The sequence below is a fragment of the Ascaphus truei genome, chromosome 1 (genome assembly GCF_040206685.1).
Source record: "Ascaphus truei isolate aAscTru1 chromosome 1, aAscTru1.hap1, whole genome shotgun sequence".
NCBI lineage: Eukaryota > Metazoa > Chordata > Amphibia > Anura > Ascaphidae > Ascaphus > Ascaphus truei.
The window spans coordinates 327,190,076-327,215,549 of record NC_134483.1 but is presented as its reverse complement, the minus strand read 5'-3'; the positions used below and the strand labels follow the sequence as shown (position 1 = coordinate 327,215,549).

General features: G+C 48.1%; 1 protein-coding gene across 1 annotated transcript in view; it reads right to left on the bottom strand.

Annotated features, from left to right (window-relative positions):
- The window catches only part of LOC142498265 (N-acylethanolamine-hydrolyzing acid amidase-like), a 62,513-nt gene that overhangs the window by 30,006 nt on the left and 7,033 nt on the right, over window positions 1–25,474 (bottom strand). Inside the window, exon 2 of the mRNA XM_075606704.1 lies at window positions 58–225. Coding sequence (XP_075462819.1) covers window positions 58–225 — 168 coding nt within the window. The remainder of the gene's footprint in view (window positions 1–57; window positions 226–25,474) is intronic.

The following is a 25,474-nucleotide window of genomic DNA, read 5'->3' as shown; positions in this document are numbered from 1 at the left end:
AGCAGTACTCATACAGTAAAATGGTTTGTTCCTTTCAGACCATGTGCTAGTACTTACGCAGTAGCTTCATAACAAAAGTTTACGAGGAGAATGTCCCCAGCGCTCATACCCAGTGCTCTGGATATACCTCTGATCTCTCCAGCATAGGGCTCGTGTACAAGATGTTCTAAATCCAGTTCTGCCAGTGGACGGATTACGGCATGGACCCACTTTGGTACTATTATGCTGAAAAACACAAGGTACACATACTTCCATTACTTTACTAATACAAAAAAGATGATATTGAGCATGGGCACAGGCAAATTTGTCATTACAGGCACATTCTGAAAACATGTCAAAGATAGAGAACCAAATCAGTGTAACTGAATGGCTTCCCAAACCTACTTCATTCCCCACATTGTCACATAATACAGCATTTAAACTACAGACAAAGGATTCTGACTTGTAAATGTACACTAGAAGAGTCACTTTTTTGCTTCCTATACATTTTTTACATGGTAAAAAAAAAAACTGTGTCACTACCCAGAATCCTCGTCTGCAGCTTAACGTGAAATTACGTGGAAAAAAAAAAAAGATTACAAAATAGCCTTAAAATATGCTGGGAAAAAAAACAAGGAATTGAGATGAATGGGCCAGTACTAAATGTACCAATTAATTACTCTCTGTAGAGTAGTGCTCTTCATACTTGTCTCTCTTTGTGTCCTTCTAAGAGACTGGAAAACAAATGTCAGAGTTTAGGGTACAGTAATGGAAAGATTACAACACAGTGCCGATTCCCAGGAAGAGTCAAATGTATTTTTACCTTTTCTACTCCAGCCCTAGTCGCATAAATAAAAATATCAATTTCCATGCCAGATCTACAGTATATGAACAGGGAGGGCGTCATGATAAGGCCATGAAAATACTCAGTATTTTAATCAACTCTCGCACAGAGAGTTAATTTTAGTTGCAAATTGTATCGTAAAATTACACGGAATTGTTTTCTGGCAGGTCAAGACCTGCTTCTCTTTTTCTGTGTTGGTCTAGGAGCGAGGTTTAAAAAGAAAAATGTGAAGTGCGCTAAAAATAATAAGTGACTATAGAAAAGTTGAAAACCTATATTATTAATGTGTATATGTAAGGATCCGCGCTGCGGGTATACCCGCGTCCAGCGCATCCTTACCTTTTTCACAGGCCATTCAGGCTCCCCGGCAGCATTCCCTGCTCCTGGCTGCTGTCCCCGCACCTCCAGCCCACGCGCGTCAGCCCTACGGGCGAGCGCGCACCCAAGCCGCCATTAGTTGGTGTGGGCGCCTGACTCCGCCTCCGCTGATGCGGCACACGCTCCGTGCGTGTCTCCGCCCCGGTCCCATCAGCTCCGCCTCCCCGCTTCTTCTTCCTTACCTGACCCTTCCCCTGTCCGTCCCTCTGCTCCTCCCCTTCTTCTGTCTGCTCCGAAGGTCTCGCACATGCCCTGCACGCCCCTTCCCCATCAACCATCGCTCATCTCTCCCTTTGACCTCCTCCTCCCATTGTACCTGGACAACAGGACTTTGAAATTCAGTCCATCATTGACTCTCGCATCTCCAGGGGCAAACTCCAATTTCTGGTCCATTGGAAGGGATACGGACCTCAGGATCGTTCATGGGTTTCACATACGGATGTTCATGCTCCTTCCCTACTCAGATGTTTTCATACAAAAATTTCCCCTCAAACCGTGGTTGGTTCGTCCGGAGTTCGACCCTGAGGGGGGGTACTGTAAGGATACGCGCTGCGGGTATACCCGCGTCCAGCGCATCCTTACCTTTTTCACAGGCCATTCAGGCTCCCCGGCGGCATTCCCGGCTCCTGGCTGCAGTCCCCGCACCTCCATCCCACATGCGTCAGCCCTACGGGCGCGCGCGCGTACCCAAGTCGCCATTAGTTAGCGCCGGGCGCCTGACTCCGCCTCCGCTGACACGGCGCACGGTGCATGCGTGTCTCCATCCCGGTCCCATCAGCTCCTCCTCCACGCTTCTTCTTCCTTCCCCTGTCCGTCCCTCTGCTCCTCCCCTTCTTCTGTCTACTCCTGGACACTCCAGTGCGCCTCCCCCATTCTCCGCCCCCTCGGACGTCTCGCACATGCCCTGCACGCCCCTTCCCCATCAACCTTGCCTCTCAGGTCCTCCTTCCCTTTCTGTCCCTTCCGTTGTCCACTCCTCTGTTCCTCCCCTCACTCCCATTGGTCCCAAACTTTAACACTCTGCTCTCCTATTAGGTCATTCTTTGGGCCGCTCCTCCGTTACTCCCCTTTCTCTGATTGGTCCCAGCCCCCTATATAATCCCCCTTCACCATTTCCTCTTTGCTCTGCATAGCTTCTGTACCTTGGTGCTGTCTGCTGTTGCCTGGCCTCCCTTGTCTTTTCAGTGCTGCCCCTGTCCCTGGAATCTCTGCTGACCTCCCTGGATTTGACCTTTTGCTTCGTACTTTCTACGCTGCAGACTTCTACAACCCTTGGATACGGCACACGGACAATCTACTACCCTGCTCTCTCCACTCCACGACCCAGGCTTACGGACAATCGATTACGCTGCCCTCTCCAACCCACGACCCTTGGCATACGAACTTAACCCTTCTACGCCGGAGCTGTCAAGTACGGTATCATTTACATTCTTGTTACCCGGACCACCTACGCTACTTCCACACTCCGGACGTGCCCCCGTTTGCTGCTAGGTGTGTGGTTTTACCCTTTCCACCTCAGTCCTGGGGTCTCGTCTGGCTTGTGGGCGGGCCGAGCGTTACAGTATAAATGTAATTTGAAACACTATTAACATGTTATAATAAATACACATGTAGCCATGACTGGGTGTGGTTACTATTCTACCCTGTACTGACATATCAGTCCTGGCGACAGCAGGCGGTGTTGGGATCAATCATGGGGTTTCCCCACTCAAGGCAGTACCCTTGAGTGACAGCGGAGGAGGTGGGATCAGGTCTGTGTTCTACCCAATCCTGGGTTCAGACATGGTACCCTCCCTCTACTGTACCCAAGGGGGTTGCATCTCCATATTGTCAGTTGGTTTCTATCATTGAGAGAGACAAGTTATCACACCTAGGCTGCTGTGCACTAGCAGGCCCAGGTTACCTTCCCTCCGGGGAAGTAAGTGATTACCTATACCCCATGTTTTGCTAGAGGATCAGGGAAGAGCTAGGACTGCTGCGGGGGCCCTTGACCCATAGTGAAGGTCTGAAGTTTGAGACCAGAGATGTGACTGCCTAAAGGCAGAGCTGCCTACCGACTGCTGTGTACAGAGAGAATAAACCGGTTCTGGTTTCATACACCTCCTTGTATGAAATTGTACCGATGATGCAAACTTTATGATTCAAACTAAATTTCTTGAGGAAAGGTTCTATGAGAAAGAGTACAATAAGCAAATTGTTCAGTCGGCAATACAAAAAGTTGAAAATCTATAAAGAGAAGATCTATTAAAAGACACATCTAAGAAACAGAAACAAGACAAAAATTATTTCAATTTTTCCTTTATTACAAATTATAATAGACAAGCTTGAAAAATTGTGAACATTGTAAATAGATACTGGCATATAGTCAAGAATTACCAGATTATAGGAAATATGGTTCCTGACAAACCAGTTATTATATTTAAAAGAGCAAGCACATTAAAAGATCAATTGGCACCCAGTGCACTGCCAAGAAACAATAAAATCAATAAATAGATGGCTACCTAATATAAAAGGTTTATTTGGCTGTACTACGTGCAAAGCTTGTGCTTATCGAGCAATAGATACATATGATTTTATTTCCAACATGACTAAAAAGAAGTACACTACAGGCATACCCCGCTTTAAGGACACTCACTTTAAGTACACTCACGAGTAAGTACATGTCGCCCAATAGGCAAACGGCAGCTCGCGCATGCGCCTGTCAGCACGTCCTGCACAGCAATACCAACTCCCTACTTGTACCGAAGCGGGGAGACTATAGAGCCTGTTACAAATGCGTTATTTACATCAGTTATGCATGTATAGGATGATTGCAGTACAGAACATGCATCGATAAGTGAAAAAAAGGTAGTGCTTCACTTTAAGTACATTTTCGCTTTACATACAGGCTCTGGTCTCATTGCGTATGTTAATGCGGGGTATGCCTGTATTAAAAAACATATCACTTGTAGAAACATCTATATGATTTATCTTATTGAGTGCCCATGTGGGCTACAATATGTTGGTAAGACTAAGAGACAAATGAACATCAGAATATTAGAACATATTGGCAATATTAGACGTAGAGTCATGACCCATCTTCTGTCTGAACATTTTATTACGAAACATCAAGGGGATATACAGTATCAGGCTTTAAATGTAGTGCTATAGAACATGTTCTTCCCCATTGGAGAGGGGGAGATAGAGACCTGGAACTAACAAAGAGGGAATCCTTTTGGATATTTACACTTAAGACGTTAGTTCCAGATGGTCTAAACGCTGGCTTGATATAGGAGTATTCTTATAGAATTTTTATAGTTAATATGTACTTGTCAATACTGATTTCCATTTAATATGTTCCTTTTTTTAAATTTTACAATATTTAAATATGTACTGGATGTTAATTATGTTTTTTCTTGTTCTCTTCCCGCATATGTTTAATAGGTTAACAATCGCCGTTTTTAATGATTATTATCTTAGCTAGAGAATGAGTTTGGTTATGTTGTTTTGGGGGCAACATAACCATTAATGTCGTTTTTTTTTAAATATATGTATTTGTATTGTGTAATTTAACATCATATACGAGTATGTGTAAACAATGTTTAGATTTATTGGTTCCACCTGCTAATTTATAAGGTTATTTATATAATTGGTTTAATGCATCACTTCAATCTAGCCATTATATCTATATATTTTTTTTATTTAGTTATCATATGTATATTGTTTAATTTGTATTATGCCATCGTAAAGATTAATTTTATAATGTTCATATTGTTTATATAGTCTCTTATTATACGCACGGATTATACGTTTATGTGTATTAGATCATATTAAAGCTGTTTATGAGCTGGTACTATTGTACCAATCAGAGTTTAGTATAGGGTATATATATTCAGCTATTAGCATGAATTAGCCACTCCGGAGGAAGACGTCATCATGTCGAAACGCGTTGAGTTTGGCTCGTTAGCCATCTTGGAGGAGAGAGAGAAGCAGAGGGATCCCTGTTGGTGTCCTCCGTTCCGGGTAGCCGTGACGACACAATCCGGAAGTGACGCCACGGGACCAGACGCACGCGAGAGCTGCAGCAGAGTGTACCGAGGTGGTGAAAGTCGCGACACACCGAGGCGCCCAGCTGTTCACTGCTTTAACTTTCTGGACCCATGTAAGCCTCCATTTGTGAGCTTTTCATTGATAAATTTGTTGTTTGATCTGCACTATGGTTTTTTTCTCTTTTGTCTGAGATTGCTGACCGCATATACCCCACCGCCCAGACTGGGACAATTTATAGTCAAAGACTGGCACACATGCTCCTTTTTCTACTTCACTTGTGAGTAGGAAATTGGAAGCCTTATTTCATTTTTTATTTCACGGTTTATACTGTATTACACTATCCACATTTCTTCTTTTTTGGGCATTCGGCGACGCTCCCCTGGACTTCGAACTAGCAGTTCATACACCTCCTGCCTGGTGTGTGATCTTTCTTGGGGGAGAGGAAACCATTCTACTTTGGGAGATTACCTTCAGACATCTGGAGCCTACAGCAGATGGAGGTGCTGAGTACCATGGAGTAAATGCCGGGTATGTACCCCAGAAGTCTGTTCTGCAGTCCCCAATACCATCGGTGGACACCTCAGCCTCTATTGAGCCTACAGGTAGCATGCACCATACACCTGGTAACAGGGAAATCTCCCACAGGGTGGGGGAACAACCGTTACACACAAATAGGTGAGTATGGCTCTAGTGACAAAAATATAATCACAGTGAAAAAAATGTAAAGATAAGTGAGTGTAATATATCTATTTGAAAAATAATTACATAAAAAGTGAGGCGACAAGATTAGTACATAACACATGTATAGACTCCTGGGATTTTATGCTGCTCCCAGAAACAGACAGATCAGTCTGTTGATGTATACAGGGAAAAAAGCAAAAGGAGCACCCAGAATCCAATATTTAGAATACAAATGTTTTACTGATAGCAGATAAATTGAAACAGGTAAAGAGAACAACAATGAATCCATCTACCCTAGTGGCTTTTTCAGATACTCATTCTAGCATTTGCTCCTTGTTTTCATTCTATTGGACATTATGTGAAATACATATATATCATACAATACCTGAAAGGTAACGAGACAAGAGCACTTTTTAGTCTTTACCTTTCAGGTATTGTATGCTGTGTATTTTTATGACCTTAGCACCAGCTATTACTTCTCCACCACTGGAGTGCAGGATCGATATCTCTCTCTCACACACACACACACACACACACACACACATATATATGCCATGCATAATAATGGTATACTACTTTCCTCTCTGTTGGCAGTAAGTCCTGATAAGTACGGGTATGCCAGCAGTAGTTATGGAGGTTTTCCCTCACACCCTGGTGAGGTGCCCTGTGTATGGAGGGGAGTGGCTGTATGCTCTGAGTCCCTGGATAGTGACATCAGGGATGCGCCTGCCTCCTGAAGTATATAAGGCACAACACAGTTAGTTAGTGTGTGTTCCAGCAGTTATGTGAAGTAGCTGGTAACTTGTATTTTCCTGCATAAGGGATTGTAGGAACGCTTTGTGACCCTAGTGCAGTAACTAGTGGTGGAAGTTGACAATCAAGTCTGTCATAGCCACTCTGTGTCCAGGGACCTGGCACAGAGAGGGTCTCCCTAGGAGAAGAGGGAATCCCACTTCAATACGGAAGGGCGTACCTGGCAAAGGGACAGCACGAAGAGATGTGCGGCTAGAGCCGGCAGCTGCATGGGGCAGTCTGCTACATCCCAATCTACAATAAAGATGATCTTGTTAATGAAACCCCCACTGTGTGAGTGTGAGATTACTCAGCAGTGGCAGTCACCACCGAGAAGGAGTTCCTCACCAGGACCATCTTCCTGCGGAAGCACAGATCCTGATGAGGTGGAGGCGCTGCACATGATGTAAGTTGAACTCGCACCCACTACCTCAGCAACCTGTCCTGATGACATCCCCTAATACCATCAAGCGGGAGACTCAGGAGTCCTGTTGCCTACAGGTGCACCACCAAACACGAACATGTAATAGGGAATGGTTAGATCACCCGGGCCAATGTGAGATTGGGGGGGGGAAAACTCGTTACAATTGGAGGCGCTGCTGAGATAGACCTGTTAACAGGACAGGCTTTTGCTAGGCACACACTAGGAAACAGGGAACGTGTATGCTGCCACTTTGTGCTGTGTTGGGATGGAACCGCAGGGATGACCTGGGAACCTGAGAGGAGTTAGTGGGTCTGGAGAGGGGCTATAGCTGTCCGAGTCACCTTGAGCTGGAGCTAGGGGTAGGATGCCTGAAGGTATAGCCTGTTAACGTGGTCAGGAATCCTGGAGAGGGTCTGCACTAGGCTGACCAAGAGAGGTAGACGCCCAAGTACTGCATGGAAGCCCCAGAGTACTCTAGCCCATTCCAGATCACTTACCGAAGGGAGCACAGACTGGGAGGAAGGAGATACAGTAGACACTGAGAGAGTGAGCCTAGCCTGAGGTAGTGCAAACACGAGTCAGATCTACGTTAGGTACATAAGGTGGTGCACAAGGCATGTTTATTGTACTGATGTGGTAGCTGCCCCGCAGAGCGGAGCTCCATGTACAATAATCTAGTATACAGTGATCGAGAAACAACCGTCAGAATGGAGGATCTGCAAAGAGCAGAAGGTCCAGGATGCCGGGCTGAGGAAGAAGAAAAAGCTACAGAAGAGACTTTTGTGAGCTTGTTATGGAATGGCGTGAAAGCCGTGGCTGCACCGTGTTTGTCCTGTCTATGTTCTCGGGAAAGTACCCTCGAGACTGGTGAGGATGACAGTCTTGCGAGATGGGAGGAATGAAATGGACTTTGTTATACACCAATAAACAAACAGCCAGACGCTACCTCAAATATGAAGAAAGACAATACGAACCAAGATGGCGGTTCCCGCGTTCCCGGGCCACCGCGTGGGCCAGCTGCAGAAAGTCTTGCAACTTTGCAGTTTGCTAATTGTTGGCCAGGATTGGCGGCAACGAGAAAACCCCACCCTGCTGGGGAGTTTGGCGCGAAAGCTGGAGCCGCGCCCTCATGGACTATGACTCACTCTGCACCTGTGCTGGGTCAGCCTACAAGTCTACGAGACATCCCCCTAGTTTCAACAAGGGGGAGTGGTTTGCTGTTCCGCTGGATGCCGATGGAGAAAGTAAGAGGAGGGGTTGCTCAACCAGCCCCTGCCCTTCAGTTGCGAAGAGCCATTGATCGATACAGACCTCTAAAAAGAGTGCCTCTGTTGGTGACTATGGCTGAACATTCCGAGAAAGTGGACCAGAGTCCCTTGATCTCTACCCATCCCTATTCGGTTCCAGGAGGCTTCCTGATTATCCGCGTAGAGGGTGTGGAGACAGTGGTCTGTCTCTGCCTGCAGTGCAGACTGCCGGGTGGAGCTGTGGGCAGCGAGGCTCGATGCCCTCACTGTGGACTGCAATATATGTGGCCCATGACAACGTTTGTGCCAGTACAAGCCGTGGGAGTGAAAGATTCTACCCCGATGTCGGCAGCGGAGCTTCCGGGTGCACTATGGAGGGAGAGTGCAGGTCCCGCGAAGCAGGAATCAGGCCGGGTTCTCAAGGCAGAGAAATCCAGCCATCGGAGAGGTGACCGGAAAGGAGCCCATCGGCGGTCCCCTACTGGAATGCCCAGCCCGAACTGTATGTTGGAGTCCTCGGACGAGGAGTGTGCCAGACTGGCTGATACCCAGGACTTGTTAACAGAGTACCATACCAGTGGTACACCATGGCGGGATGCTATCCCGCGTGGTGTGGAGACACGGAGTCGAGTGTCTCCAGTACCGCGACAACCCGATCGCCGGAGTCCCACTGCCGTGGTGACTAGCGGGTCGGAAGGAGGTCGATCCACCCCGACGCTGCGAAGCAGTAGGCCAGCCCAGTGCTTGCCGCAGACCATGGGGGTGGAGGTGAAAGAAGAGCGGATCCAGGGCCAGGCTGGACCGCGTAGCAGACGGGCGTTGCCGGATGTCCTCGTGGAGGAAGAGGTCTCGATTGGGGACCCAACCCAAGATGGCGTCGCAGCACGTGCGTGTCCAGAGGCAGTTCCGGATGACCAGAGCGGCATCGAGTGGGAGATGATCGCGCCTCTGCGGTCAAGCAACGGAAGTCGATCCCCTACTGACAGACGGAATGGGCGCTCGAGCCGGAGAGAGAGGAGCCCAGCTGTCAAAGAAAAGAACGGACTTTGTGGCGGAAGCGTGTCAGGTATTGCTGAGGAGCAGGTCGTAACCCTGCCGATACCTACCGTCCGGCCCCGTCCCCCAACCCCGTCCACTCCCAGAGTTAGTCCCAAGGCCCTAGTTAAATCCCCTGTCCCTGTCACTTGTTCATTCGGGTCTACTTCTAGCCTGGGGATGTCAGGGGATTCCCGGGGGCCTACCGAGGATCGGACTGAAAGCCTGGACTGGGGAACTTCGGATGCTGGATCGGAGGGTGGAGGGAGGATTTCCCGACAAGGGTCGGTACCCAGTGATAGTACTAGTGTATTGAGTACCATGGGTAGACACAGATCACAGCCTCGGGGAAAGGTTACGCCATCTGAGGGTACTTTAGGGGTATCATCGGGCGGGCCTGAAGAGGAAGAGCCACTAGAATCCAACTCAGAGGATGTACGGGAAACTAGATGGTGGGCACCACTATATGAGGGTTATGTCGCATGCATAGACCGCACCCGTTTCATTTTAGAAATGGATGGGATAGTAGACCATTGGTGGGCTCCCGGGAGTTCAGTGATGAGGCATACCTCAGAGAGTTGAGAGTGAGGTGGAACCGAATTAAAGGGGGTTTTATTAAACCCAAGGGTTCCGAAGGATTGGAGGATCCGGTGGAGTCCGACGAGCCCCTGTCATGGGTGTTACCGGGAAGGGCTGGGCAAACTAAATTGACCCGGGCCTGCCGAGCGGAACGAGCCATTATGGCAAAGTATAAGCGGTCTCATGGGCTTGAGTACCCTTATGTCCCCGAACCTCTGATGCGTGAAATAGAGGATAATCGAGAGAGGTGGCTCCGTACTGACATAGAGTACTACATTGTTAATAAGGGAGGGGCCATTAAGGGAGTTCAGGTTGAGCAGAGGGTTTCCCAACTGATGAGGGTTTGGAAAATCGGGCGCAGCATTTACATGCACAAAGCGGTGTACTGTAATGAGCGAGGTCTGCCTCGAGAGTATAGCGTGACAGTCACCGATGCAGCGGGACGGGAGGTGAAGAAACCAGACCCTCGACACTATTATTAGGTCCCGAAGAAGAGAGGTCTGATATTTTCTTTAACGCCCCTGCTGGTCAGTGAGCGTGAGGTTCTGACATTATTATGTAAATATGGTAATGTTTGACGCTTAATTTGTGTGTTCTGTTACAGTGTTTCCTGGCGCAAGGTACACCAAATTTAGGCCCCAGCCGGGACGGTGGGGATTCACCAGGGGGAGTATATAGCCATGCATAATAATGGTATACTACTTTCCTCTCTGTTGGCAGTAAGTCCTGATAAGTACGGGTATGCCAGCAGTAGTTATGGAGGTTTTCCCTCACACCCTGGTGAGGTGCCCTGTGTATGGAGGGGAGTGGCTGTATGCTCTGAGTCCCTGGATAGTGACATCAGGGATGCGCCTGCCTACTGAAGTATATAAGGCACAACACAGTTAGTTAGTGTGTGTTCCAGCAGTTATGTGAAGTAGCTGGTAACTTGTATTTTCCTGCATAAGGGATTGTAGGAACGCTTTGTGACCCTAGTGCAGTAACTAGCGGTGCAAGTTGACCAATCAAGTCTGTCATAGCCACTCTGTGTCCAGGGACCTGGCACAGAGAGGGTCTCCCTAGGAGAAGAGGGAATCCCACTTCAATACGGAAGGGCGTACCTGGCAAAGGGACAGCACGAAGAGATGTGCGGCTAGAGCCGGCAGCTGCATGGGGCAGTCTGCTACATCCCAATCTACAATAAAGATGATCTTGTTAATGAAACCCCCACTGTGTGAGTGTGAGATTACTCAGCAGTGGCAGTCACCACCGAGAAGGAGTTCCTCACCAGGACCATCTCCCTGCGGAAGCACAGATCCTGATGAGGTGGAGGCGCTGCACATGATGTAAATTGAACTCGCACCCACTACCTCAGCTACCTGTCCTGATGACATCCCCTAATACCATCAAGCGGGAGACTCAGGAGTCCTGTTGCCTACAGGTTCACCACCAAACACGAACATGTAATGGGGAATGGTTAGATCACCCGGGCCAATGTGAGATTGGGGGGTTGAAAACCCGTTACATATATGTAATGTAGTATCAGTACCGTGTTAGCCGAGCTTCAATAATCAAAAAATAAATAGATGATACCGTTCTGTGGCTAACGAAATGCTTTTATTTGTGCGAGCTTTCGAGATACACTGATCTCTTCTTCCGGCGATGTTATATATATATATATATGTATCCCTGGGTAGTTCTGGGCTATAGGTCTTCCTCCTCCTGTGCAGTAATACCTGGTAAGGGCAGGTTGCCAGGAGTAATCATGGGTTTTCCCCACGTTAGGTAGTGCAGTGAGGCAGTGTCATCAGGCTCTGTGTCCAATTAGAAGACACAGGGGTGCTGCCTGTTGGAACTATTTACTGTGCTGCCACTTCCTAATTAGTGAGTTGGTCTCTACCGTTGAGAGAGGTACCCGTGATAAGCTGCCAGAGCTCTGGTAGGCTTAAGGCCTCCCCTAGGGGAGTGTGGGGTAATCCCATACCTCCTACCCTAAAAGAGGGTAGGGGAAGAGCAGGAACCACTCTTGGTTCCTTTGTCCAGGAGTGAGTTTAGGGATATCCTGAGGGTGAATACCTTCTGTCTGCTGTGTGTGAGAGACGTGCCGCTGAATAGAGAAGACCAACAATAAATACATCTGCGTTTTACCTCCTGCCTAAGAGCGAAGTATATTGGGAGGCGAGGGAGAACAATTCTTTTGCAGATACTTCACCCCATACAGCTGGGGGCTGCACAAGATGGAGGCGCTGCATCAGTAAGAAGAATTCGGGCACAACCCCAGAAGCCTGTCCTGTTATCTCCCATGTCACCGCGGGAGATCCAGGCCCTCCTGTTACTAGCAGGTATGCTCCAAAGTGACCAGAGCAATATTTCACAAAACAGACCCTATGTGAGATTGGGTAGGGGAAACAGGGTTACATACATACATACATACATCCATATATATGTAACCCTGTTTCCCCTACCCAATCTCACATAGGCACAATACAGCACCTGAGGATCTATTGGAACGCTGTCCCCATCTGAGAGTTAAGGACTCAATGTTATCTCTGTGTGTTATTTAAAGTTGGTAACTGGCTTACCCAGTCAACATTGCAGATAGGGATATACATGCGAGTTAGACTCCTGACTCCTCAGGTGCTAAGGAAGCCCAAGTGGAGAAACGCGTAGGGCAGACGTTTCCAGTTGTGCAGTTTGAGATGCGCTGTGGACAGGACTTGTTACCGGAGCAGAGGCAGCGCACTGACGTCATTGGAAGACGAAGTCTCGCGAGAGTCGGAGCCGGAGCACATGACGCGGAAGTGATCCAGTACAGCAGCAGTGCAGAGAACCGGAGAGAGACAGATACGAGTGTGAGAGACTCATTTAAACTCTCAACTGCCTGATTTTATTTCACAGCATGTGAGTGGAATACTGTTTGTTATTTTTTAGATAGATTTTATTAAAAGGTTTTACACTATACCTTGTTCTATTGTCCCTTTTCCACTCCACCCCTCCCCCCCCCCCGTTTCCCCCCCCCCCCCCTCCCGGTGAGTTTCATCCCTTGCAAAGGTATCGTCTAGCAGCAGACGGACGGTGATTCTGCAGCAGCTTTCTGGAGTAACCAGTGAAAGTGAAGTGAATGAGACACACAGAAATCACAAGGACAGCCAGAGGCAGAGTTCCTGAGTCCCATTGAGGATTAAAAGCTTTAATTTACTGAACTAAGTGTAAGTGCATATCTTACCACCTTAATATCCGAAAATTACAGACATACTGCCCTATGATATTTTTCTCTTTGTTTCTTTCCTGGCTTATTTGCGCCTAGGTCGTTTCTTTTTATATATATATATATATATATATATATATATATATATATATATATATATATATATATATATATATATATATATATATATATATATATAACAAAAAGCAGCAGCCAGCACTCCAAGCAACAAATGTAAAGTCAAGGTGCATGCTCCATAGAAATCAATATAGAAACCCTGTCTTCCCATAAGAGAAGGCACAAAAGCAGCAACACTCAGATAAAGCAAAAAGACATGTATTAGCAGTTACAAAACAGCACACTATAAACCCAACGTTTCGGTCCTAGGCAGGAGCACCCCCCTGAGGAAGGTCCTGCCTAGGACCGAAACGTTGGGTTTATAGTGTGCTGTTTTGTAACTGCTAATACATGTCTTTTTGCTTTATCTGAGTGTTGCTGCTTTTGTGCCTTCTCTTATGGGAAGACAGGGTTTCTATATATATATATATATATATATATATATATATATATATATATATATATATATATATATATATATACACACAGCTGAACCCTGTTATAACTCTGTCCATGGGGTCCACAACCCCTAGACCACGTTTAAAAATCGGGAGCCATGCTCAGACCGCGTTATAAGCGGATTCGCGTTCTAGTGGGAGCGGGGATGTCCCCCCAGGTCCCCGCTTCCCCCCCCCCGGTCCCCGGGTCAGCCCGCGGGGCGGGAGATGGGAGCGGGGATGTCCCCCCAGGTCCCCGCTTCCCCCCAGGTCCCTGTTTCAGCCCGCGGGGCAGGAGATGGGAGCGGGGATGTCCCCCCAGGTCCCCGCTTCCCCCCAGGTCCCCATTACAGCCTGCGGGGTGGGAGATGGGAGCGGGGATGTCCCCCCAGGTCTCCACTTCCCCCCAGGTCCCCATTACAGCCTGCGGGGTGGGAGATGGGAGCGGGGATGTCCAACCCGGTCCCCGTGTCAGCTGGCGGGGCGGGAGATGGGAGGGGGGGAGTGTGAAATCAATGGTGGTGCTCGGTTGCGGCCTTTCCTCCCTTCCCCCTGTGTGTGTATGGCACTGTGTGTGTACGGGGGAGAGAGAGACAGTGCATGTGTGTGTGTGTGGGAGACAGAGAGACAGTGCATGTGTGTGTGTGTGTGTGAGAGAGAGAGACAGTGTGTGTGTGTGTGTATAGGGGAGAGAGACAGTGTGTGTGTGTGTGTGTGTGTGTGTGTGTGTGTGTGTGTGTGTGTGTGTGTGTGTGTGTGTGTGTGTGTGTGTATGGGAGAGAGAGAGTGTGTGTGCAGGACATCAGAAGTAACCCTCCACCCAGTCACCCAGTCAGTCACCCCCCCACCCAGTCACCCAGTCAGTCACCCCCCCACCCAATCACCCAGTCAGTCATCCCATCAGTCACCCCACCTCCAATCACCCCACCCCCCACCCAGTCAGTCACGTCACTCTGTCACCCCGCCACTCTGTCTCTCACTCTCTCTACCTCACTGTCTCTCCCTCACCCTGCTTTTCCCTCACCCCCTCACCCTGTCCCTCACCCTCTCTCTCTCTGTCGCTCCCCCTCTCTCTGTCGCTCACCCTCTCTCTCTGTCGCTCACCCTCTCTCTCTGTCGCTCACCCTCTCTTACTCTCTCTGTCGCTCACCCTCTCTTACTCTCTCTGTCGCTCACCCTCTCTTACTCTCTGTCGCTCACCCTCTCTTTCTCTCTCTGTCGCTCACCCTCTCTTTCTCTCTCTGTCGCTCACCCTCTCTTTCTCTCTCTGTCGCTCACCCCCTCTCTGTGCCTATCACCCACACTCTCTCTCACACACGCTGGATCTGGATATCTTATTTACCCTGTACATCTTAACTGCCCTATTCTACACTGAAATAACCTATATTGCTTTCTTCCAGATCTAACTCAAGATTCACACGGAAGACATCAGAATCCCCCCTAACCCAGAAGACAGGTAGGGAACACCTCCCCTCCAATGTATAGCATTGCGGGAATGAGGGTACCTGGACATTGAGAGACTGCGGATCAGGTAAGATCCCAGGCGGGATGGCTGCTTTAGATATTGTGAAGCGGGGGTGTCCAGGCATTGGTTAAGGGGTTCAAGAAACTAGTCATTCACATCTGGCTTTTTTCCTAGATCCGACATTTACACACACACACACACACACACACACACACACACACACACACACACACACACACACACACACACACACACACACACACACACACACACACCAAGGACTAATTGTAGTATAATGTAATACAATAAACTTATGTCAAAAACAAATGTTGTTCTTACTAGGAATTTATTCAATTTTTTTTTTAAAGTAGGAATGGGGGTGGGACTAGGCAGGGGTTGGGGGCGGGACTAGGTGGCAAGTAGATTTTCTTGTTCGGTGAGTAGATTTTTGGGTGATTTGACAAGCACTGTTCATGACGAACCCCAACGAATCAATTAAACAGATATTGCAACAAATATAAATATTTGGGTCAGTTGCCGGATTTAAAAATCAATATATCCAAGACGGAAATTATATATATTAAAGAACCTCGCAACACAAAAGAGCCATTTATTTTCCCAGTAAAAATCACAAAAAAAAACCATTAGATATCTAGGGGTAATGCTGGAAGCAGATCTCTCCAGACTGTACGACAACAATTTCAAACCAATTATAAAAAAATAGTGGGAGAATTAAAAAACTGGATGACACTACCACTGTCACTCTTCGGTAGAGCAAATGTGATCAAAATAATATCATTTGCCAGACTTTTGTACCCTATGCTAACTCTCCCCATGCTACTGAAACATGCAGATGTTAACGAAATAAGCAGAGCAATGACAACATTCCTGTGGGGAAATAAGAGAAGTAGAATAGCCCTAAAAAAACTACAGCTACCAAAAGAAATGGGAGGCGTCAATTTACCGAACATTAGGAATTACAATTTACCTTGTGTAATGAGACACGTAGGGGACGGGATTCAGTACACTAACCACCACTGCTCCCCATAACTAGAAAAAGAGTTCTCACCAGAGTCCTCCCTGAGAGAACTAATCCACAAAGGATGGAGGGATATCCCATTAACTAAAAGAAATAACATTCTATTCAAAGACACCACAGTAATGTGGAAAACCGTCAGGAAAAAAATGTAAACGATCTTTTACTATCTCAAGATATATACCAATTCAAGACAACCCCAGCTTCACACCGGGGTCCACCCAGTCTTCATTCCAAGTATGGAAAGAGAAAGGCATCACATGTCTAGACCACCTGATTAATAAAGATAAACTTGCCGAAAAATGGGACATTCCCCAAAACCTGATACATGCCTTTTCACATACACAATTAATTAGTCACTGCAAAAAGCTGACAAACTACAAAACATCCATACTACTAAACAAACTTGATAACTATTTTAGTTTAAAAGGGGGGGGGGGGGGAAACGCACACTGTCAGAACTATATAACATTATAAGAAATCAAGATATGGAAACCACACACGCTAATACACTTGAGGCCTGGAAAAAGAATTTCACAGAGATACAAAGTATTGACCAACTGATAAAAGGAAACCAGAGAATACACAAGACTATACCTTCAGAGACATGGAGGGAAATGTAATTCAAAATAACACACAGGGCTTACATCGCATTCACAAGACAGATAAAAACAAGGTGTCAGGATCGGGCTTAGGCCCCGCCCCATGACTTACCTCACGACGTCACAAGTGACGCGCGTCGGACGCAACCTGCGCACAGGCGCCGCGCTGCTTGGAAGGGAAACACCGAAGGGACCGTCTCCAGGCTCCATTCCCGTGACGACATGGGCAATGCACGGCACACGCTAGCTACGCACAGACGTCGCGCGGACACAGAAAAGCAAGGGGTTAATTCACTCAACTATTCCACAGCTGCTACTCACTCCGCCCCTGCCCATCAGTACACAGTATACCTGTGATTACTTATTGGTCACAGCTCCCTGCTGCTTCTCCATTGGCGGCTTGTTCCTTGTAGGCTCAGCCAGTCCTCTTGCAAACTGGCTGAGCATAAACTCTGTTCTTGTGACTTGTGCTTACCTCTAGCATTTGCTGTCCTGCCTTTGCCTTGTCTTGCTTCCTGTATATTGACCTCAGCTTGCACCCAGATTCCTGGCTTCTCCAACCCGATCTCTCCAATCCTAGACTACGGCAAGTACCTCAACCAATCTGACTTCTCCTTCCCTGACCCAGCTACACGACTACAACTCTGCACTCCGTGGCTGCTCGGTTGCAGGTTGGTGGCTATCAACATTCCCAACCTCGGCTTCATGATCCCACCTTGTTTGTGGTGAGCACACGTTACACAAGGACAGAAGACACAACAGAATGTCCAAAGTGCAAGGTACCTAAAGCTGACCTCAAACATTGCCTCTGGTCCTGTGAACACATTTCCAGATATTGGGACCAACAACCAAGATACATAAAAACAAAACTAAAGATTTCATGGGCCAAAGACCCAATTCCTATGAACTTCGTGAACATAGAGAATTGGATAGAAGGCAAACAAATTAGCAGAACTGTGACAAGACCCACAGAAATTATACACTTAGCTGCAAGGAAGACCATTATGCTAAATTGGATACTGCCACTCCAACCCTCGATAGAGAACCTACACAACTTACTGTACAAACTAACGACAATAGACAGACTGGAGACACGCTTAGACAGAAACAGAACAATGGGGGACTTCCACCAAAAGTGGGACTGATTCCTAGAAGGAACAGATATGTGGACAGAAGATGGTATATAACTTAAAACTTTAAAAATAAAAAAGGGCAGGGGAAATTACCAAGTAACCTGTTACTAACTGGAAGTCATGAGACAACAAGGGGAAGGGACTTCCAGTTTCACAAAGTGTATTAAAATGCATACCAGACACGACAGGAAATACCATAGACCTAAGCCTGGGAAGACGCTTGGGACGTTTGAGACGTGTGGGGCGGCTGGGACATCTGACGCGTTGGAAATGAAGAAAATGACAAGGGACCAACATGTCTAGTTGAGTTTGAGTTTATAGTTAGAATAGAATAGATCAAAATTGAGTAACAACTGCAGCTTTGTGGAGAGCACAACAATGAAACTAGGCTAAGTAACAGAGATATATGAAGGAAGAAAACTGAAGGAAATTGAAAAATGTAGAGGGGAGGAAGGGCTCTGCTAGACTATAGAAATGGTAAATAAAAGACACCAGCTCTCACCCAGGAATGGGGAGTAACTAAACTACTACAAACACAAACTAAACATGAGCCCAAAAAGGGAAAGAATTAACAACTCAAAAGACTAACAAATGGAGAAAGCAGAGCCGTGACAATCCCACGTCAATCATACCCATGAACTTGTGCTAAGATAATTGCGAAACAGTAGGAACATTTCGAGGTATGCGATTAAACAATGTTATATACTGTACCTGAAAAATATCTGTATGCAAGTTGTATATGAACCCAATAAAAATATTTGTGAAAAAAAAAAAAAGCCCAGGCCAAGTTGCCCACCTACTCTCCAACCTCCCCCTCCTACTCTCCCACCTCCCCCAGTTACTCCCCAATCTCCACCAGGTACAGCCCCACCTGTCCCAGTTACAGCCTGACCAGTTCCAGTTGCTTCCCGACATCCCCCAGCTACAGCTCCACTAGTCCCAGTTACTCGTCCTCCAGCCCGAGGCACCCTGTAGTCTCAAAATTATACCCCAAGCTCGCACAGTTAAAGTCCAAGCTTGTCCAGTTATTCCCTGACCAGCTGTCAGGGTTCTGCTCGCCACAAACCAGGGTCAGACCGCGAGGCTGAGGTGGGGTTGTAAAAGCACCGACCTGAGACCGCGCAGGCTGATCCGGATTGCACAGTTCGTTGTCATATATCGCAGGATCAGGATAGGAGAAGACAGCGTCGTCGTTGTACAAGCCAGGGTCAGGACAGGAGACATCAGGATAAACATTGTTCAAGCAATAGTTCGGCAACATGTAGTCAGGGGAGCCCCGCTTCAGCTTAGGAGCGCGGGGTTGGCCTCTGCGCGTGCGACGACCATGGCCCATGGTGCTGGTCACAGGAGATGGTAAGCAGACCAGCGTAGCACACCGCCTAGCTGCACGGGAAAACCAGTGCACAGCGCAAGAGTCCTGAGCGGACTGGGGAATCCTCTGTTTCAGCGCAGGAACCAGGACACGGCCTCTCTAGATTAGGGAAAGAGTAGGCCCCAGGAACCAGGAAGCTGGAGATACACAGGGAAACCTCCGCTTCAGTGCAGGGATCCAGGAGACTGAAGAACGCAGGGACGAAACATCCGCTTCAGTGCAGGAATCCTGGAGGCTGAAGGACGCAGGGATGAAACCTCTGCTTCAGCACAGGAGAACAGGAAGCTGAAGGACGCAGGACGGAACCTCCGTATCAGCATAGGAGAACAAGCGGCTTGAAGGGAACTGAAGGACGCAGGGCGGAACCTGGTATCAGCATAGGAGAACAAGCGAGAGCTTGTGGCAGAACAGGTAGTGACATCCAGTTAGGACTATGCTCGGCAGGGAGCATTATGGGAAGACAGTACTTAAAGGCCAGCGGGCCAATCCCCGGCGGGGGTGTGAAGGTACTGCTCCTAATGAGTGAATGCAAGTATAGGTTGCAGTGAAAGGCTGCACAGCTGCAGTAGATACCAGAGGGAGTGTGTATTGCTTTGGTGAGTGAATCCAGGCTGCAGCAAACCTCAGGAGAGCTGTTCCAGAACTGCACCGGTCTGCAAGGTAAGGCAACCAGTAAACCATGGAGCGGATTCCTTACACCAGCCCCAAATACATCCCAACCAGCCCCTCCTACAGCCCCAGCTCCCCGGATTACACCCCAACCTTCCCCAAGTACTCGTCCGCCTTGCCAAAATACACCCCGACTTCCCCTACCGTCTACATCCGGATAAACCAGGGCCTTGTCACCCCGGAGTTTGACCCTGAAGGGGGGATACTATAAGGGTTCTGTCTACTTGCCAAGATGGCCAACAGACCAGGTCATATCATGCCCTGCCTAAGATGGCTGCTGACAGGAAATCGGCCTCTCTCTGGTCCTCTATTGTCAGCAGCTGCTCCTGGCTTAAAATAGCAGGCAGTTGCTCCCTTTCTTTGCTTGTGCCAAATACTCTGTGCCTTGCTCTGCCTATGATCCTGTTTGTCTTGCTGGTGTTTGGATTCCTGCTTGTACCTGACTACCCTTGCCTGCCTTGACCCCGGAACTGGACCTGACTACCCGTGCATCTCAGGCCTCTGGTCCCAGGCCAAGGTTGGTGTATCGCTCTACCTACCTCTGCCCTGCGGGTCCGTATCCTGATTGCAGTCAGCAACGTTACATCTCTGTCACAGAGTATGCACGGGAGTGATGTCCCAGACGTGGGTTTTTGCAAAAGCCGAGGCGCCTCTTGGCAGCAGGTACTGTCACACAGGTGAAGTTACTCTGTTCCCATTGGCAAGGTTTGGGATGCTGGAAGGCTCGTTAGGGGCAGGTTTGGCACCAAAGGTACTTATTTTCCCTGACGCTGATGTTGTATTTTATCCCTGTGGATAAAATCCCAGTTCTCAAGGGCCTACAACAGGCCAAGTTTTCAGCATTTCCCTGCTTCAGCAAAGGTGGCTCAGTCACTATGACTCAGCCCTGTGCTGAAGCAGGTATATCTGAAAACCTGGCCTCAGTGGCCCTTGAAGACTGGAGTTGCTCAGCCCAACCCTAGTCTCCGCTGGACTGGGTGGAATTAAAACTTAAGGGAACACACCATTAACCTGACACAAAAGGGGAGTCAGAGAGGACTAAGGAGGCTTTAGCTAAAAGTAAGCACTGACTTGTACTGATTGTGGGGTTAAATTGCCCATGAATTATGCCAAGAAGCTGTGCATAATTGCCTTAGGAAATTGTGCAGTCAGTGATACAAACATTGTGCTGACGTTTATTGGAGTTTACGGGGCAGGACACAGATAATTTAAACTGTTGTAAATTAGATACTTGAGTATAGGCTGTACTTTATTGCAGTAGTGGTGTGATAATAAGAACAATAAAAACGTATTGGAGCATATTATTTTACCAGTATGCAATATTTATTCGTAAAGCTAAGAATAAGACACTATTCTCTAAACAGTGATAACTGGTTTATAGTACTATAAATGCCTTTATAGCGTGATATTGCCTGCTTTGATATTCACTAAACAGTGATAACAGTGCAGTATCATGCTATAACCGCTTTTTAACAACCTTTAACACTCTGACCTAAAAGTCATCCAACAAGCCAAAAAAAGCCCCAAACCACTTCTTTATTTATTTATTTTGCCAGTAATTGCTATTCACTATATAGTGATAAGCATATCGAACTTTAAAATCTTGCAATATTTAGTCGCCTGATAAAGACTGGTGCTAAAGATATTGCAAGATGCATCAAAGCCTTTTCTTTTAATTGCACAGAATTAATACCGGAGGCCGACGGGGACCTGCAGAGACTCTGGGTCCCCGGGGCAGTAAAAAAAAAATTGCAGACAGTTTCATTACCTTAGTGGCTAACCGCTAAGTTATGAAAGGGTTAAATAGCAGGCACTGCATAGTTGTTGGTACAGGAGGTAGGTGAAGCTTGTAGTTGCTCCAGGGTGGGTGTTTAGGCCTTGCGGGAGGGCGGCAATAGAAGGTAACCCATTCATTATGTTAGTGGTTACAACCGCTAAGGTAGTGAAGAGGTTAACCCCTAGTGCAACCTTCCCAGTAGGCCTAACCACCCACCCTGGGCCAAGAACCCCCTTCACTCCCCCCATCTGCCGCCAATAAACCAGCTACTGTGCCTTAACCCTTTCATTGCCGTAGCGGCTAGCCGCTAAGGTAATGAAGCTGCTTTAATGTGATTTTAAATAAGTGTATGGGAACAGGGGGTCTCCTGTGCTGAACCACATTGATTTCAGCCTCGGGGACACCCTCCTTCCCGAGATACAGGCCCCGTTATGGGGTGCCGGTATCTACTGCAGTATTTAAATCCCCCGGTCACGTGACGCGGAGGATTTAAAAATGGTGGGGATACCGGCACCCCATAATTGGGCCTGTATCTCAGGAAGGAGGGGGTCCCGAGGCTGAAATCAATGCGGTTCAGCTCAGACTCCCGGCTCCCATACACTAGTATTAAAATTAGCGTCTCCGTGCAGCTCTTCCAGGCTGCAGATAGGTGGGGGTGAAAACCGGCGCCACAGCAATCAGTCAGTCAAATTCCAAACGATTCCGGTAATACAAAAAGGCTTTATTGGTATAAGGCACACACTAGACAGCAGGCTACATCACCACCTCCTCCTCCTCCTCTACGCATTTCACGCTATTTCAGCGCTTCGTCTTGGAGTTGGACAAATGGCTTCAAAACCAACATTTAAATAAAAAAGCCCGCGAACCGGGGCTAATTAGCCCTGTGTCAGCTGTGCAAAGCACACAGGTAATCGCTGTGTCAGAACACAAATAGTTAAACAGCACTGATATGTAGTATTTCAATCCAGTATATTAGGTATCTCCGATTCTATGCATACCCAAAGGATAAGGCTAAGGGATAACTCTAAAACATAAAAATATAAAAAAAAAACACAGCTTAAGACACATGGGCTTAATATAAAAACTAAGTAACACTTCAAAGCTAAACACAGTGAAGTGACAGAGTATGGATGAGGAACACAGATCTGATCTTCAATTGAATGCACTCCCGCCCTCCCTCTCCCCCCCACCGTCATTCCCCTTCTTTCTTCTTTCTCCCCGTTTTCTTTTCTTTTTTCTTCTCTCCTTTTTCTTTCCCCTTTTCTTGCTTTTGGATTTGGACACTTTTCTTTTATGTCTTGTAATATTTGTTACCATTTTATCTATTCTGGTGCATTCAATTGAAGAAATTGTGTCTATATTTTGTGATTCCACCCTACTTTCATGGTACATCTCCTGATACTTATATCTGATATACAGCTATCTATATGTGGAATAAACTACACATATTAATAAAGGAGGGATCTAAACACTCTTTATGTCACCAATATATGTCTTTTTCCACTATATGATCATAACATAGGATCTAGTGACAATAGAGGTGCATACAATTAACCCTGGGTTTTTGCAACACAAGGCAACTATCTACTGCCAACTGAGCCGTTATACACTTATTTCCATATACAGTACATGTATAGCCTGGAGCTCCCGTGGCTCCTGGAGGCCCCCCTCCTCTTGGTGAGCTCGATCGCGGGTGCCGAAAACCCCGACGGCTACTTCCAAGGGTGGGGGCTGGAGCAGGGAGCAGATCGGCTTCTCCTGCCTGCGGCCGGTTGCCAGGGACGCGATCGGGCCGTTGCCAAGGCCGCGATCGCGTCTCTAAGGTCCCGGCGGCCGCACGAGCAGGGCGCCGCCATTAGGATGCAGGTTGTGCATGCGCAGGGACGCGTAGGCGCAGGGAAAGCCCCAGAGACAGGGCAAGCTCGCGCGAGAGCAGGGAGAGCTCAGGGAAGATCGAGGCAGCCCAGGAAAGCTTGCGCACGCGCAGGGCAGGGGAGAGAAAGCCCGCGAACCCCTAGCCTACCAGGGAAGGCTCTGAGCTGGGACTACATATCCCATGAGCCTCTGTATGCCCCATGTGACACCAGGGAGCCAATAGGGCTTAGGGAGCTCCTGGGGAAAGGGATACATTTGGTGGGCTTGGAGCAGTCAGAGCCAGCAGTCAGAGTGAGCAGGCAGAACACGTTAGCTGGCAGTCAGAGGAGTCAGGGAAGTGAGAGACCAGAGCAGCCCAAGGAAGGAGGTAGGGTACAGGAGTTCAGGACTCGCTGTACTAGGCCAGCACCCCCTGGGACTGAGGTAGCTTAGACTCAGAGAGAGAGAGTGTTGCCAGGGACTGCTCTAGTGAGAGGGACCCTGTCACTCAAGTCAGTTAGTAGTGGGATAATTGCTGAGGGAGGCCCAAGATAGGGACGCTGCCCTTAGTTTAGAGTGCTGCCTTGTCAGGTCTGACAGGCAGGCACCTAGTTGACAGCACGTTGGCTGTCAGCATTAGTGAGGCTGTAGGGACGTGGGTAGTTAGGGGAGTGGGACTGGTCCTTACCCCTTTAGGCCCATAGGAGTTTCCCAAGCCACCACAGGTTGCTGCACCATAGGGATGGCCCATAGTGTAGCACGTGCCACTTAGATAGATAGGGACACAGCGGCTGTTCCTGTTCCTGTGGAAGCGGTTGGACCCACGTTGGGGTCCACAGAGACTGTTCCGGAGTGGGACCGCTCTAGCAGTCCACGTGCAAGGAGTTCGGTTGGAGGATCAGAAGGAGGCATCGCCCGACTGATCCTTTGTGAAGTTGCTGATCCGAGTACCGGAGTGCTCGGCAGGTATCTGATCATATGTGCACCACCGGGCCCTTAGCTTAACTGTGACTGCGCAGTCACCCATTGACTCTCTGCAAGAGTGAGGGACATTGGGTGGGGTTTCTCTGGACACTGGGTGGGCTCACTTAGTGTTGGGGAAGCGTCCTGCGTGACGCAGTAGGTGTCTCCTCAAGAGAGGGACACAGGTTATGTTATGCATGTGTATGGTATTACATGTTAGTAAAGTATTCGTTAGTTAAGATAATCACTGTGTATGTGTTTATTGAGATTGTCCTGCGAGGAACCACTCCCCCTCTGGTGGGAGCCATCGCAGGTGGAGGCGCTGCATCGTTCGTTATTGTAAGTATTATCCCTAGTGTAATTGCCCCAGGTTTCCCCGTGGCGGAAGCTCAGCCCTCCTGTGAGCCAACAGGTATGCACCACACCGAGTAACAATATATGTTTCCTGCACCCACACAGTAGAATCTGCGATTGGGGGGGGGATATACCCGTTACATTTGGAGGCGCTGCTGAGATACTTAGACCTGGGGTGCCCTGTGTTTTTTTTTTTTCTCAAATTGTTCAAATCCTATTTTTGCCACCATGGTTGTGAAGTCCGGACACGAGGTCCGCGACTGGGCCATGAAGTTGGGAGTGCCACCACTCCACACGCTTGCGGTGTGCCGTGTCCCTATAGACGTTCGGTCCTCAGAGATATGAGTGGCCCTGGGACAAAACCCTCATCTCCGGGGAGCTGCCCCCATAGCCGTGGTAGATTTACACTTAGAGGACGCGAAGTATTGTTCCGTGCTAGTGAGTTGCGGGCAAGCACTAACTGAAGGCCTGGGTCCGTCCAGCTTGTGGCTGGAAGATTCGGTCGGTTCAGACTGTCCTA